The sequence below is a fragment of the Dipodomys ordii genome, unplaced genomic scaffold (assembly GCF_000151885.1).
Source record: "Dipodomys ordii isolate 6190 unplaced genomic scaffold, Dord_2.0 Scaffold5, whole genome shotgun sequence".
NCBI lineage: Eukaryota > Metazoa > Chordata > Mammalia > Rodentia > Heteromyidae > Dipodomys > Dipodomys ordii.
Window position 1 is genome coordinate 20,942,507 of NW_012267221.1, and position 15,637 is coordinate 20,958,143.

Consider the following 15,637-nt stretch of genomic DNA (forward strand, 5'->3'; position numbering starts at 1 on the left):
CGAGTGCTCTACCACTTGAGCTACAGCGCCACTTCCGGTTTTCTGGTGGTTTATTGGAGATAGGAGTCTCACGGTCTCTCCTGCCTGGGCTGGCTTTGAACCGAGATCCTCAGATCTCAGCCTCCTGAGTAGCTAGGATTACAGGCGTGAGCCACCAGCGCCGGGCTAAACTTAAAAGTTTTTATTCAAGTCCACAGGTATTTTTCCATTTTTGTTGGCTACCTGAAGAGATAGTTGCCAGAAAAGCAACTGGGCACATTGTTGGTCCCAAGGGCAGGTTTTTTTTTTTTTTTCCCCCCAAGGGCAGGTTTTTAACAACCATTTTCTTTGGGGCTCATAATCCTAGTGCTGAAATGCTTGAAAATCTTATTTGAAAGGTTCCATGGCTTGTATGGAAATATCTGAAAAGCCTGGCCATGTTTTTTTGCTGCTGTTGTTGCTGGTTTGTTTTTTGGTTGGAGGGCTTGAACTTGAGACCTGGGTGCTGTGCCTGAGCTCTGTTGTTCATGACTAGCACTCTACCACTTTGACCCACAGCACCATTTCTGGTTTTCTGGTGGTTAATTGGAGATAAGAGTCTCATGTTCTTTCTTATCCGAGCTGGCTTCAAACTGGGATCCTCAGATCTCAGCTTCCTGAATGGCTAGAATTACAGGCATGAACCACCGGCGCCTGGCCCTGTACATGTTTTAATTAGAGGAAACACATGTTTCTCCCTGAGTACAGAGGTCCTTTCTTTTTATTTATTCCCTTTTGAGTTAACTGGATATAGAGCTAGCAGGTGCAGGACTTGCTGTAGTCGGTTCCCATCTCTGCTCTGTGGGAATGCTTGATGTATTCAGCCTGCCTCACACTGTATTGATCAAGGTAATGAGCGGCTGTCATGTTAAATCCAGGCGAGTCCCAGAAAACCCATTTGGAAGGTGTTCTTCATAGTCAGTTGTATGTTGTGTGATTAAATAGTGATTCTCAAAGTCGGAAACATGACATCTTGCCCTTGATTTAGAAGCTGGAAGAACAATATTTATCTATACTAGAAGGCCAGCTTAGAATCCTCATTTGTCTTTGTAACATTATCAAGTATCCAGCAGGTGTCACTGTTACTGTCTGTGCTAGGTTTTCAGTTTTACTGAGCACTAACTGTGGGAAGCCTCAGTTTGGGGGGCGGGGTAATGTTTTATCAGTGATATAATGATACTTCCTATTAGTTTGCTGCTCTGTAGAACACTAGATCAAGTAACTTGCTGAGTATTTGTGTGTGTGTATGGAACTATTTTTTCTCCATCTATAAGCAAAAATAATGTGGAGATTTCCTGGTTATTTTACTGTTTCACATATAGAAAATACACATTTTAAATAAATAAATATACCTTTTTTGGTGATAGGGTTTAAACTCAGAACCTCAAGCTTGCTAGGGAGGTACTCTCTCACTTGAGTGAAGCCCCCTGCCCATTTGCTTTAGGATCCTGCATTTTTGTCCAGGTCTTAACTGGTTTGAAACCCCCTTCCCCTTCCTGTGTCTCCCAAACTGAGATGACAAGAACAACCACATCCATGCACAGATTATTGATTCAGTTGGGAGCCTCACTAACTTTTTATCTAGGCTGACCTTGAACTACAATCTTCCCAATGTAGCTGGTATTGCAGGCATGAGCTACAGTGATCAGCATATTTTTAAAAACCATTAATGCAATTTATATTCCATTTTCATTATACAAAGTAGTCTTAGATAACGTGAAATCATTTCAATCACATTTCTAACGTGCAATATGGCTCCCTTCCTCCGACCAATTCTCTGGCACCAAGTGAATGACCTAAAATTCAATTCTATTCTGTTTACCTAGCATTAACGTTAGATTCCATGACTTAAGGACCCAGTCTTCTCCACTAAAGACACTATCCCACAGTCCCAGGCCACACCTGTCTCCTCCTCCTTTCCTTTCTCTTCCCCTTCCTCCCTCTTCTCCTCCTCCTTCCCTTCCTCTTCCTTCTCCTTCTTCCTCTTTCTCTTGTTCTTCCTTTTCCTCCTCTACCGCTACTACTTCCTCCTCTTCCTTCTTCCTCCTTCCTCTTTCTTTCTCTTCTTCCTTCTCTTCTCCTTCCTTCCTTCCTTCCTTCCTTCCTTCCTTCCTTCCTTCCTTCCTTCTCCTCCATCTTCCTTCTTCTTTCTTCTCCTTTGTGTGGGTTTGTGGGGGGCTTGAACTCAGGGGCTTAGCAGTTACTTGGCTCTCTCCAGCTAGGCTTTTGGGATATTATTTTGGAGATAGAATCTGCAGACTTTTCTGCCCTGGCTGGCTTGGAACTTTCATTGCCCAGGTCTCAGCTTCCTCTGGAGCTAGAATACAGGCATGAACCGCTGGTGCCTAGTTCTTTTGCACTTCTGGCTCCCTCCCCAGCCCCCCCCCACTCCCCTCCCCCACTTGATAATTGTCTACAACTCACAAGAAAACATTTTACTGGATAAAATTCAAGAATAGGCTAATGGAAAATGACACAGGACATTGGTGGGAAAGAGTTCAAAGCTTCTATGGTATTACACTTTCTGGGTATTACACCTCCTGGCACTTCCATGGATTTACTAATCCCATTGCTTAGGGGTTTTTCATGGAAGTTCCATTACATACACAGGATTGATTAATTGCTGGCCTTTGGTGATTGCCTTCATCTCTACCCCTTCTTTCCTCCCCAGAGTTTGGTAGGACCGAGAGCTGAAAGGTCCAATCCTTTAGTTACGTGATTGGCTCCTCCTTAGCCAACCAGATCCTTACCCATCTCAATTCAATGTAGAGGCCTACAATGTTTATTAGCATAAGCTCAGAAATGATCGAAAGGTACCAATAACAAGACTCTAATCATCCAGATAATTACAAGGATTTTTAGAGGCTTTTGGTCCAGGAACAAGGGTCAAATATATGTTTTACTATGTAAAATATCACACGTGATTTCTAATGACTTCATTCATCACTATGTGCTCTATTATGTAATTCTCAGATGTCCTAGCAAACCATCAGTGGATGCCCCAACCAGTTCAGAAAAGTTACATCAGAAGAAGTGAAGGGAACATGTACTCTTTCATCTTAAAGAGTAGGCCATAGAGGGCAGCAGCCTTGAGCAAACAAACTGAAGGATAGCACCCAGACCCTGAGTTCAAGCCATAGGACTGACAAAGACCAAGGGATTATTGGCTGCATGGCTCAAGTGGTAGAGCACCAGCTGTGAGCAAGCAGTCCAAGGAGAGTTGAGAATATATATCCTTAGTTCAAGGCCAGTCAGATGACTTAGAAATCTGTCAAGATAGAATAAGAGAAAAAGAAGTGAGTGTATGCATAGGCACATGTATACAGGTACATACTTGATAGTATAGCATAGGTCTAGAGCCAGGCTGCCTGGGTTCAAAACTTTTTCACTATTTACCTTGGTGATTTTGACTCTGTCTCAATTTCTTCTGTAAAATGGAGGAGGTAAGGCTTTGAAGATAGCCTCTGAAAAGCATTTTACTCAGTTCCTGGCATAGTAAGTGTTCTGAAATGTTGGTTCATTTTACTGTTAGCCCAGAAGCCTCTTTCTCTGCCTAGGAACGTCCAGGCCCCAGCCACCCCACCCCAGGCTCAGGAACCCCAGCCTCCTGCTCTCAGGAGTCCATTGTTCATGCTTTCCCGTGTCTAGCTGCTCAGTCACAGCTACTGGGAAGGCACAGCCCAGCCTCCCCTCCTTCAGTAAGTCTTCTTAGCTGGGTACTACCTGCAGGGGTACCCATCACAGATGGAAGCCCTGAACTGTGGATCCTGAGATGATGCCCTAAAATTGCACTCCTGTCTCCTCCCTGGAAAAATAGAAGACAATGGAGAAATCCACCTGTCAGCTCAACTGGGGATTAAGTGGGATTAAGCAATCTGAGCTTCATCTCCAGCAGAGCGACCTTCACGCCTAGGCCCAAGTAGGCCCAATTTGATTTCTCAAGATCCTGGTGCTTCTCCCTGCCTAAACCCAGATTACCCAGCCACATCAGGCCAAAAGTAGGTGAAAGGGTTGGTTGGGCAGCTTTCCTAGGCTGGCAGCAGGGCAGATAAAAAGAAAAAAAAAGAGTAGGCTGGGCACTGGTAGTTTATGCCTGTAATCCTAGCTACTTAGGAGGTGAGATCTGAGAATCATGATTCAAAGCCAGCCCAGGAATGAAAGTCAGTGAGACTCTTAGCTCCAGTTAGCCCCCAAAAGTGGAAATGGGGCTGTGGCTCAAGTGGTAAGACATTAGATTTGAGCAAAAAAGCTCATGGACAGTACCCAGGATCTGAAGTTGAGTCCTAGGACTGACAACCTTCCCCCCCAAAAAAAAATTAATATCATCTCCTGCTTACCTCACAGTTCCAAGGAAAGAGGTTGAGATTGCAGAGCAGCTCCATTCCATGCAATCCATCCTTGTTCTCCAGAATCCGCATCAATGACAGTTTGCTGGGAGTGCCAGCCGGCAATAATGATCAGAAAGGTGTGGAGATGGCTTGCTCACACCCATGGAGCCTGGGACCTCAAGAAGCCCACCTCCTTCCACCCTTGCTCCATTGTTAAAATGTAGTAATGTCACCACCCCTAACTGCAAAGTAGGTTGGGAAGTTTTGGTGTGTCCCAACGTTGGCTGGTGACTCATTGGTTCCATTGGCAATGACCTTCAAACATGGCTTCTAATTTCCCTTTCAGGAGGTGAACTCTGTGTACAGAATTCTGGCTGGGATTTTGAATATCGGGAACATTGAGTTTGCAGCTATTTCCTCTCAACACCAAACAGATAAAAGTCAAGTGCCCAATGCTGACGCTTTGGAGAATGGTAATTATTTGTGTCTGTGTGCTCTGTGGTGTCATAGTACATATTTCTCTCACTCTGCTAGTTTTCCAAGAAGCTGTAGGATGTAATGCAGCTGTGGCCATTCCTCCACCTGCTCTGGATGTTTTCATTATCCCAAAAGAAGCCCTGGGAAGCTGCAAATAGGTTTTCTATAGAAACAATTGCATGGCGGGCATCTGTGGGTGATCGCTCTCCAACCTCAGTTGGTTCTGAAAATCGTCTGTAAGTTTTTGAGAAAGTACAAGAATTCACATCCCACTCTAAATTTCCGAGTCAGCATCTGCAGGCAAGAAAGCAAACTTCTATTTACCCTTAAAATTTACCTGTAATTATGGTGACACAAAGAATGAGAAATGTCAGTTACAAAAAATAGGAACCCAAACTGATTTAAATATAGTCAAGCCTTTTCAGTGTTGACCTATACTGCTTTTTAGTCGTTTTCTTTATGTGTAGGCATTCGATCTGAACATATGGTCCCCTGCTTGCTTGGCTGTCTTGCCTGGGGGGTGTTCTGCTTCTTGAGGCAAGCCTTTGGCACATTAACACTGCGATATACTAATGTGATATGTGATTCTCTTTCTTCAATTTGTTTCATTGAAGATAATCCCATCTTCAATTTTACCTGGGCAGGGGCACTGTCCTCTTAGCTTTTCCATCCAAGGCTTGTGTTCTACCACTAGAGCCACAGCTCTATTTATCTCCTTTTTGTGGTTAGTTGGAGATAAGCATCACACTGACTTTCCTGCCTGGGTTGTTTGAACTGTGATCCTCAGATCGCAGCCTCTTTTTTTTTTTAATTTTTAACTTTTTAATTTTATTGTAAAGATGCTATACAGAGAAGTTCCAGTTACACGAGCAAGGCAATGAGTCCATTTCTTGTTGAACATTATTACCCACTCCTTTGTTGTTCTCCCACTCTCCCCCCTCTCTCCAGCCTCTTGAGTAGTTCGGACTGTAGGCATGAGCCACTGGAGCTTGGCCCCACCCTCTACTTAAAAAAAAAATCAAACACTTGTGAAGAGCTGTCAGAGCAATGTGGACCTTCCTCCCTGACCTCTCCCCGCCCCCTGCCCCCACACACACAATGGCTGGCTGGAAGTGTCTTCCGGGTCAGAAGATTGGCTTTGCTTATCTCTATTCTGAAGTACCTAGCATAGAGGCTGGCACATGCTAGCTAAAAGGCTGACGGACTGAAGGAAAGGCCACAGTCCCAGTATCTCCTTCCTCTGTGTTTCAGCTGCCTCAGTTCTCTGCATCAGTCCCGAAGAGCTGCAGGAGGCCCTCACGTCCCACTGTGTGGTCACTCGAGGGGAGACCATCGTCCGCGCCAACACGGTGGACAGGGCTGCGGATGTCCGGGATGCCATGTCCAAAGCCCTGTATGGGAGACTCTTCAGCTGGATTGTCAATCGCATCAACACTCTCCTGCAGCCAGACAAAAACATATGGCAAGTGCCCTGGGAGAGCAGAGGCCTCAAGCGAGCGGGCCTGCACACCTGTCTCTTAGAGCTTTGCGAGAAAGTGTTTGGACCTAGCTAGAGTTTTCTTTAGCAAAGCTCTCAGGCTCTTTCCTGAGACAGGCTTAGGGCATGCCGAAGAGTTCATCCCTGAGCAGTGAATGATGGATGGAGTCAGTCAAGTGAAGTATGTAAGGGGAGGAGCTAGCCAGGAGCTGAATAAACCAGATTCACATCCACACCAACAGCTTAATCAGCTACATGTTCTAAGCCACAGAATAGATCCTTCTCATAGCACTTTTAGAATTAAATGGGACACTTTTGTTTTCCTGATCATTGATTTCCTGTGCTGTGAAAGAATTGACATTAGATACTTAAGAGTAGGTAGTAAACGTAGGTGGAAGGATGTGTAGGGAAAAGCCACAGCCCATTCCTTTTATGTATGGCGCTTCTGGTTTTGTTTTTGTTTGTTTGTTTTTGAGGCAGGCTTCAAACTCACCATCCTTCTGTCATCTCAGTTTCCTAAGTGCTGGGATTACAAGTGTGTACTATTATATCTGGCTCTAAGTAAGATTTTAAAAGATTGTACTTTTTTTTTTTTTTAAGTTTACTGCTGAAGGACGCAAGGCAAAAATGGCTTAAGACAAAAACTGCCTCTTGCCCTGGAGGTGACCGGAGGCTGCCTTCCTGGGGTGGCGGGCCCTGGGTGGTCATAGGTGCTCTGGAGGATGTATTCTTGTCAGCTTGAAATGGCGGGGTTGCCTCTTCTAAAGAGTCTGACTCATCTCATCTCTCCCATGCAGTAGTGCAGACGATGGAATGAACGTGGGGATCTTGGATATCTTTGGGTTTGAGAATTTTCAGAGAAATTCCTTTGAGCAGCTCTGCATAAACATCGCCAATGAACAGATCCAGTACTATTTCAATCAGCACGTGTTTGCCCTGGAGCAGGTAACGACTAAAGCTGATGGGGAAGGGATCTCCGAGGGACCCAAGAGGGGAAGCCAAAACTCTCCTAGGCATACACGTATAACCACTGGTGGTTCAGTCCTGTCAAAATGAACTCTCTAAATTTAGTCTGGGAAAAAAGGTCTTGATATTTGTACAAAAGTACTTTTTTCCCACTTTAGTAGACCTGATGATGAGCCAATTATTTAAATCTTACTTTGAAATTCTTGCGTGTGAATTGCTCAGAGTGCTTTATTTCCGTCCATGTTAGTTAAAAAATATGTGATAGGGACCATAATGGCACAGAATGACCTTGAATTCTGGACATGAGCTCTTAGCAACCACCAAAGCCATGCCTTGTCTCCCATCTCTACACCAGACATCTTATCTCAGTAACTTGAGAGGAAAGAGTCAGATACGTCTTGGATTTCTGGAAGTGGAAATCTTGCTTCCTGAGCCCCAGGCTCAGGAGCTGGTGGAGGCTAGGATGTGGGGGCCCTTCTTCAGCCACATCTACCTAAGCAGAAGAGTCAGAGAGGGGGAAGTCACCATCCTGGGAACACATAAACCCAAAACCACCTCTAGCAATGTGTTTCTACAGGATCTGGACTCTTCTTGCTCATCTGTGCAGAACTCGGCCTTCCTTCTGTCTGGGATCCTTCCATTTATCTCCCTGGGAAAGCTGGAGTATTTTTGTTTTCTTCCCAGTTTTCTAGGTTTTAATGATTCCTTCATAGAACGAGGATAAAACACAAAATTACAGCTTGACTTCCTTTCTTTCAAAACTTCTGGATTATGAGTTTCGAAGTCTGGGAGACAGCTTTGGCTGGCTCCAGCTGCCTTGGGCCATCTATAAGTCACATTAAAGTACACATAAAAGCCAGGCATTGATGGTTCACACCTGTAACCCTAGCTACTCAGGAGGCTGAGAGTTGTGGTTTAAAGCCAGCCTGGGCAGACTCTTATTTTTAAGACACCCAAAAGCCACAAGTGGAGGTGTGACTCAAGTAGACACTAGCCTTGAGTAAAAAAGCCAAGCAAGAGTATGAGGCCCTGAGTTCGAACTCTAGTATAAGACACACACACACACACCATACACACACACACACACACATTCAAGTTTGCTGGGAAATCCAGGCCCAAGTATGCTGATGATACCAAGGCCAGCTGGGGATAGAGAGACTAACTCTCAGTTTCCCTCCAGATGGAGTACCAGAATGAGGGCATTGATGCCATCCTTGTGGACTATGAGGACAATCGTCCGCTTCTGGACATGTTCCTCCAGAAGCCCCTGGGCCTGCTTGCACTCTTAGATGAGGAGAGTCGATTTCCTCAGGCAACGGACCAGACCCTTGTTGGTAGGTACCATTTGGAAGAAGGCAGCCAGCGCGTGGCCATGGCCCATGTCCCCAGAGGCACTGATTTCATGAGTTCACCCTGCGTGCTTTGGCTCCCTGGTGACTGGGAAAATATACACCCTGTTTTTTACATTTCTATTTAATTGTAATATTCGGATAGAATTTGTGGCTTAAAGTAATCCCATGGCCATTCTCAAACTCTTCTCTTCTTCCTATTCCTGCTGACACAAAGACTCTCACCCTATGCTGATACAATTTTTCAGAATGTTTTCCCTTAGTTCCCACAACCAATACTTTGCTTCCTTTCCTCTTTGCAATACAGTAATAATTCAGACTGGCATATAAGCCCTTGCTCTGGATCTCTCATGGCTCAAGAAGGGTGAGGTTTGTTTTCTTATTTTTATATAGGCAGTACTGGGATTTGAGTTCAGTGTCTTGCATTTGCTAGGCAGGAACTCTACTACCTGAGCCATGCTTTTAGCCCCTTTTTGCTTTTGTTATTTTTCAAATAGGCTCCTACTTTCCCCCTAGGCCTGAATTTTGATCCTGTATAGCAGAGATAACAAGCATGTGCCTCCATGCCTAGAATATTTTTATTAGTTGGGCTGAGCTCTTGCAAATTTTTTGCCCAGCTACCCTTGGATCACAATACTCTGGGTCTTAGTCTCCCCAATGGCTAGGATTACCTATGGGATTACCTATAGGATTACCTATATGAGCTACTCTCCTTGACCTGGATATTTTTTTTGTTTGAGAGAACCCAAAATTCACATTCTATCTCTCCAACATGGAAATCTACAGATAAATTTGAAGACAATCTGCGATGCAAATTCTTCTGGAGACCCAAAGGGGTGGAACTGTGCTTTGGCATCCAGCACTACGCTGGAAAGGTGAGTGAGGGGTGTGCAATCAGACCTAAGTAAATGTCCACCTTACTCTGAAGTGCTGCCCACAGGATTGTGTGTACATTTCCTTAAAAAAAATTCTTCTTGACCCAAATCCTAACTCCCAAACTTTGTCAGTGGTGCTGCTCACCGAAGCTGCTCCTGGCACAGAAGCAGTTTCTCACTGGGGTAGCTCACAGAGCTGGCATCTGCTTCTCACCCGAAGGCTGGCCTAGAGCTGACAGCTCCCCAGAGAGAAAACACATTATAGCTTTCTCAGTGTGCTGCCACGAATAGCCATAGACTAAAGTCATTTGGAGATGGGAGGTAAGGCAGGAGGGTTAAGATCACAATGGGGCACATCTATTCGCACTTTAAACAGGCCTGCAGGTCACCAAAGATGGCCAGATGGAAGAACACTTTCTATAGTCCAGAGGCTACACCTTTGCAGTGCTAATGGGCATCTCCAGTTTTCATGCAACCCGCCCCAGTGTCAATTTCACATTCCTGAAGTGAATTCATGATGGACCCAGGAAATTCTCTAGTCTCATAGCCATAATTCATTGTTATTGTTTCTCCCATGAGAGCCAATTGAATTATGCCTAATTGGTTCCTGTGGGGTTTTTTGAGGCCCTGGATTGAGAAAATGGATAAGAGTTCAATGAAAGACATTTGGGATTGTGTTGTTGATCCAGGATGTGTCCAAATTATCAATCATATTTATATCAGACATTGAAGGTAATTTTTCCTGACTGGGTATTGACCAAAAAGCCATTCCAATACAAGAGGAGGACTGTGTTTTCTGTCTACCCAGTATTTGATGCAGTCTACTTTGGATGTTGGTTAGAAACTGCAGACTAGTTTCTGTGTTTAACTGCTTCAGTCACCTTACTACCAATGTCCGACTAGGTATTAATGTCCTCTGAGTCTGAGATACCAGCGCCTGCCTTGATCTCTGTTCTCTCTGCCTCCCATTCCTGCCCTCTTCATGTTAACCTCTCTTTCCATCTTGTCATTTTATATCTTCTCTTCCTACCCACCCTTCTTCATCCCTCCTTCTCTTTCTTGCTCTGTATCCTTTGCTGAATTTGCCATTCAAAAGTATTTTTATACAAGGGATTTTTGTTTTTTGAACTCAGGGCATTGTGCTCTTGCTTAGCCTTTTTTTTTTTTAAACTTGTCTGATACTTGAGCCATAGCTCCACTTTTTGTTGGTTATTTGGAGACTAGAGCTTCATAGACTTTTCTGCCTGAGCTGGCTTCAAACTGCAATTTTCAAATCTCAGCCTCCTAAATAGGTAGGATTACAGGAGTGGGCCACCAGCACCTGGCTTAGATGAAAGGTTCTTTGGAACAGACCTTAAAGTTTCTCTGAGCTGGATCATCGGTGTTATGAGAGTTAAAAACTGCTCAGCATCATTGAGTGAGTACTAGCGATGCAGGGCGAGTGCATCTGGGGTGAGCACAGAGCCCATCTGCCAGATGTGAGGCCCACCTACCACCACTCAGCCTCTTTCTAAACCTTGGCTTGCCCCCCAGAGAATGAGATACTAGTAAAGTTAGTGTATAGGATGCATGCTTTGCACACGGTGAACATGTAATTTAACCATTATCCTAGTGTGATATATTTTGGATAGAATTCTTTTCTTCAAAGACAGCTGGACGAGAAGCCAAGATAAACCAAATTGTCAAAAATCACTCCTTTCTCCACTTATCGGGTGCTCTAGATTTAGATGTGTCAAGATGATGGCTGGCCAGACGGCTCACTGGTCAGTGTCTCAGGTGACTACGAGTTGTCTTGGCTAACTTGCTACTTGTGGTCTGTATTACAGGTGTTATATGATGCCTCTGGAGTTCTTGAGAAAAACAGAGATACGCTCCCTGCTGATGTGGTTGTAATCCTAAGAACATCTGAAAACAAGCTTCTCCAACAACTTTTCTCAATCCCTTTAACCAAAACAGGTACCTGGGAACCTAATGACTCCCTAGTACTTATACAAACCAGGAGTGTTTTACAGTCCATGGCTCAGCCAGTATCTGCCTCAGTTCACTTGAAATTATTGGGAAAATTATTTTAAGACACGTGTGGTTTTAAGTAGGGGGAGCACGGTAAATCAAACGTTATCTGAGCGGGGCATCAGTGGCTCACTCACACCCATAATCCTAGCTACTCAGGAAGCTGAGATCTGAGGATCATGGTTCAAAGCCAGCCCAGGCAGGAAAGTCTGTGAGACTCTTATCTCCAATTAACCACCAGAAAACTGGAAGTAGTGCTGTGGATCAAGTAGTAGAGCACTGGCCTTGAGCTGAAAAGCTCGGGGACAGCGCCCAATCCCAGAGTTCAAGCCCCACAACCCAAAAACAAACAAAAACCCCATAAAAACAAAACCCAAAGGTCATCTGATTGTGGGATCCTCAGAGATCATTTGGTTCAATTTCTTACCTAATTGGCAGCCCTGGCCCACCATTTAACCAACTGGAACACACATGCCTTCCCTACGATCAACCCCTATGCAGCTGTTCTATCAGTCCTCATGCCAGGAGTCAGAAAACCAGGGCGAAGCATGGGAGGGACCTCGCAGGTCTTTGCTGTCTTGCCAAATGGATTCTAAGTGCCTTTGATTTACCTGAGGTCCCTGCTGCCTTTGGCTGGTCAGCCAATTCTCATAGCTTTAGTATCCAGGCTTTATGATTTTTGAAGCAATGTCTGGGAAGTGATTGTGTATAGTAAGAGAACTCTCTCCCTCCCTTCCTCCCTTCTTTCCTCTCTCCTTCCTTCTCTCTCTGTCTCTGTCTCTCTCTGTCTCTGTTTCTGTCTCTCTGTCCCTCTGTCTCTCTTTGTGCAAGTCCTGGCTCTTGCTCAAGGCCTGGGTGCTGTCCCTGAGGTGTTTTGCTTAAAGCTAGAGGTCTACCCCTTGAGTTACAGCTCCACTTAGTTGAAGATAAGAATCTCATAGATGTTTCTGCTCTGGCTGACTTTGAACTGTGATCCTGAGATCTTAGTCTCCCCAGTAGCTAGGATTATAAGCATGAGCCACTTGTGTCCAGCTGAGAAATCTTATGATCACTCATTGTTTCTTCGTCTTCCCATATCCCTCTTTAAATCCTTATCATGGACCATATAGGACACTTGTGTTCCAGAAGAGAGTGAGTACCAGTCTGATTTTAAGCACTATGAGGTGTAATGCAAAGCCTGGCTAAGGAAAATAAAGCTACAGGGTATAAGTTGAGGGAAGTTGAAGTCAGGCACTCAGTGGTGCTCTGTAAACAAAGCTTGTAACAGAGTGCTCTTAGAAGCTTCTCTCCTGCACCCTCTCCACATCCTCTTTGGCAACAGTGGGATTTAATTTATTTTGTACTCAAGGGACCTCCTGCAAGGGACCTCCTGGGCGAGAGTGGGCAGGGTTTTTCCCTCTAGTGAACTCAGGAGCCCCGGCTCTTCCTCAGGCCATCTCCATGCTCAGGCATGGCCATCACTTAGGAACATTTGAAAACCTATCCAAATGACTCTTCAGCTTATATTCACACTCTCACATAAACATAGATAATGACTTGCTAATCTGTTATAACTGGAATTTCCAAATTGTCAGCCAAAGTTTGTCAAGATAGAAACAATTTCACAGCTAAGACCACTAGATGGCACTATGCAGGAAGCAAGGTTATAAAGGGAGCTGTGGGCTCTAGAGTTGCCTGAATTCCAGAGGAGCGAACAAAGGGACAGCTCCACAGGGATTTCTCTTTTCTTTTCTCTTTCCTTTCCTTTCCCTCCTTTCACCTCTTTTATTTCATTTTCTTTTATGTGTATCTTTTCAAATTTTCTTTTCTATTTTCTTTATTTTCTTCCAAAAAGATGACAACTTCTAATAATCTTTCCTTTGAGTTCTACTCTATATCATCCAGGAGAAACAAAGATTTAAAAAATCAGGAATGAACTAGTTATCCTGACGAGCTTCTTTCTTTGTCAGGAGATACGTGTATGTTTATAGAATAATTCATTTGGAAATCCTAAGTTTGATTTTCTCTACCTTTTGAGTATAACTAAGAGACCTCACAGAAACATCAAAACTAACAACACAATTCATTTTCTTTTTCTGGAATTATTCATGTAAAAATGCATTCAATTAACAAATACAGAACAGCTTCTGATGAGAAGGTAACAAGGAACTACAGTGGTAATGACTGTCTCATAAAGCACAAGAACTTTCTTTTTTTTTTAATTGTAAGAATACCGTACAGAGGAGTTACAATTAATGGGCAAGATAATGAGTACATTTCTTATCAAGCATTGTTGCCTCCTCATTGTTTCCCCTTCCCATCCCTTCCCATCCTCATCAGCACAAGAACTTTCTTAACCTTCACTTTCTGTCTAGAACAAGACAGGCACTAATTGATCTCAAACCTTAGTTTCACCTCAAACCTCAGTTTCAAGGGGGCTGTGTATCCTGTGTTGGCATGTCAAAATGTTAATTTTCTAAAGTTTAAGAATGTCTATATCTATATGTTTTGTTTTATTATGTTATAGATTTTAAAAGATCACCAATATAGACTGTGATTTTTTTTTTTGTCATAGGGTTTGAACTGGGGGCCTGGGCACTGTCCCTGAGCTTTTCTGCTCAAGGCTAGTGCTCTACCACTGTGAGCCACAGCTCCATGTCTGTTTTTTGGTGGTTAATTGGATGAGTCTCATTCACTTTCCTGCCCAGGCTAGCTTCAAGCTGTGATCCTCAGATCTCAGCCTCCTGAGTAGCTAAGATTCCAGGCATGAGCCACCAGCACCCAGTGATTATGCTTTTTAAAATGTGTGTGTGTGTGTGTGTGATGTGTGTGTGTGATATGTGTGTGTGTGTGTGTGTGTGTGTGTGTGTGTGTACAGGTACTAGGGCCTGGGCTTTCCTGAAGCTTTTTGGCTAGTGCTTTATCACTTAAGCCATAATACCACTTCTGACTTTTTGGTGGTTAATTGGAGAGTCTCATGGACTTTTCTACCTGGGCTGGCTTTGAAACTCAACCCTCAGCCTCGGATCTCAGCCTCCTGTGTAGCTAGGATTTCAAGCATGAGCCACTGGTGCCTGACTTGGTTATGCTGGTTTTGTGAAAATGGAAACATTTGCTTCAGGGGCATGCCATCCTCAATGAAAGGAAAGTGGCTGTACGTTCTTTCTAGAAGAAAAGTCCCACAAGCTCCTTAGAGTCTTGGAAAAGAACACGCTAACATTTTCCTAGCGTACGGACCATTTGAGGATTCTTTTAATTTTTATTTATCCTACTTCAAATCTGTAAGGTTTTGCCAAAAGGAACTACCATGCGGTTTAGGCAGAAAAGAGTTTATTATCCAAACCACTGGCCTACATGAGAGAAGGGGCAGGACAAGGGGAGACTCCAGGTAGAACTGGGGTTAATGTAGGGGGAGAGTGGGGAGGAGTGGCCATGACCCATGGAGGAGGATGGATCTGGCCTGAGTCTGGGAAAGCCTCACAGCACCAGGAGGCTTGCTGTGGGCAGTTGAGGACACAGCCTCAGAAAAGGGGGAGGTGTGCCAGTCACCTGGGTGATGCAGGTGCTAACAAAATCCTTACGCAGTTGTTTTGTTTAGATCAAGTTAGGTGCTAGTACAGTGAACATAGACCTATAGATTGGCAATTCCTTTATGAGTCCCTTCGGGGAATGAGGGACATGGAGGAGGGAAAAAGAGCAAAGTTAGGAAGCCTTGGGGGCTATTGTCCAAAACTTGAAAAGAGGACCAGGCTTGGACTTTTCGATTTTGAGAGGAGAGGAGAGGATGTTTGCTAAGAAGCTTCCCAAAGAGTCAGGTGCTGTAAGGATCATGGTTCGAGGACAGCCTTATGCAGAAAAGTCCTTCAGACTCTGCCTCACTGGAGGGAAGCGGGGGATGGCAGTGGATGCCTGCGATCCCAGCAACTATGGAAAATGTAAGGCAGATTGTGGCTCATTTGCATGTATGCCCTTAAAACAAACAGTAAAAAGTTGGGCTAGAGGTGTGGTTTAAATGGTAGAGTGCCTACCTAGCAAGTTCAAAGCCCTGAGTTCAAACTTCAGTACCACCAGAAAATAAAAGGGGAAAAAAATAAAGCCTCCTAATGAATATTGCAATGTTCTTGGGCTCTGGCAATGCTGGTTACAAGTATGCTAGCC

General features: G+C 44.3%; 1 protein-coding gene across 1 annotated transcript in view; it reads left to right on the forward strand.

Moving 5' to 3' along the window:
- Positions 1-15,637, forward strand: part of Myo3b (myosin IIIB) — a 239,322-nt gene that overhangs the window by 159,846 nt on the left and 63,839 nt on the right. The window contains exons 16-21 of the mRNA XM_013027381.1: positions 4,693-4,819; positions 6,075-6,285; positions 7,098-7,245; positions 8,447-8,600; positions 9,402-9,490; positions 11,317-11,446. Of these exons, the coding sequence (XP_012882835.1) occupies positions 4,693-4,819; positions 6,075-6,285; positions 7,098-7,245; positions 8,447-8,600; positions 9,402-9,490; positions 11,317-11,446 (859 nt within the window). The remainder of the gene's footprint in view (positions 1-4,692; positions 4,820-6,074; positions 6,286-7,097; positions 7,246-8,446; positions 8,601-9,401; positions 9,491-11,316; positions 11,447-15,637) is intronic.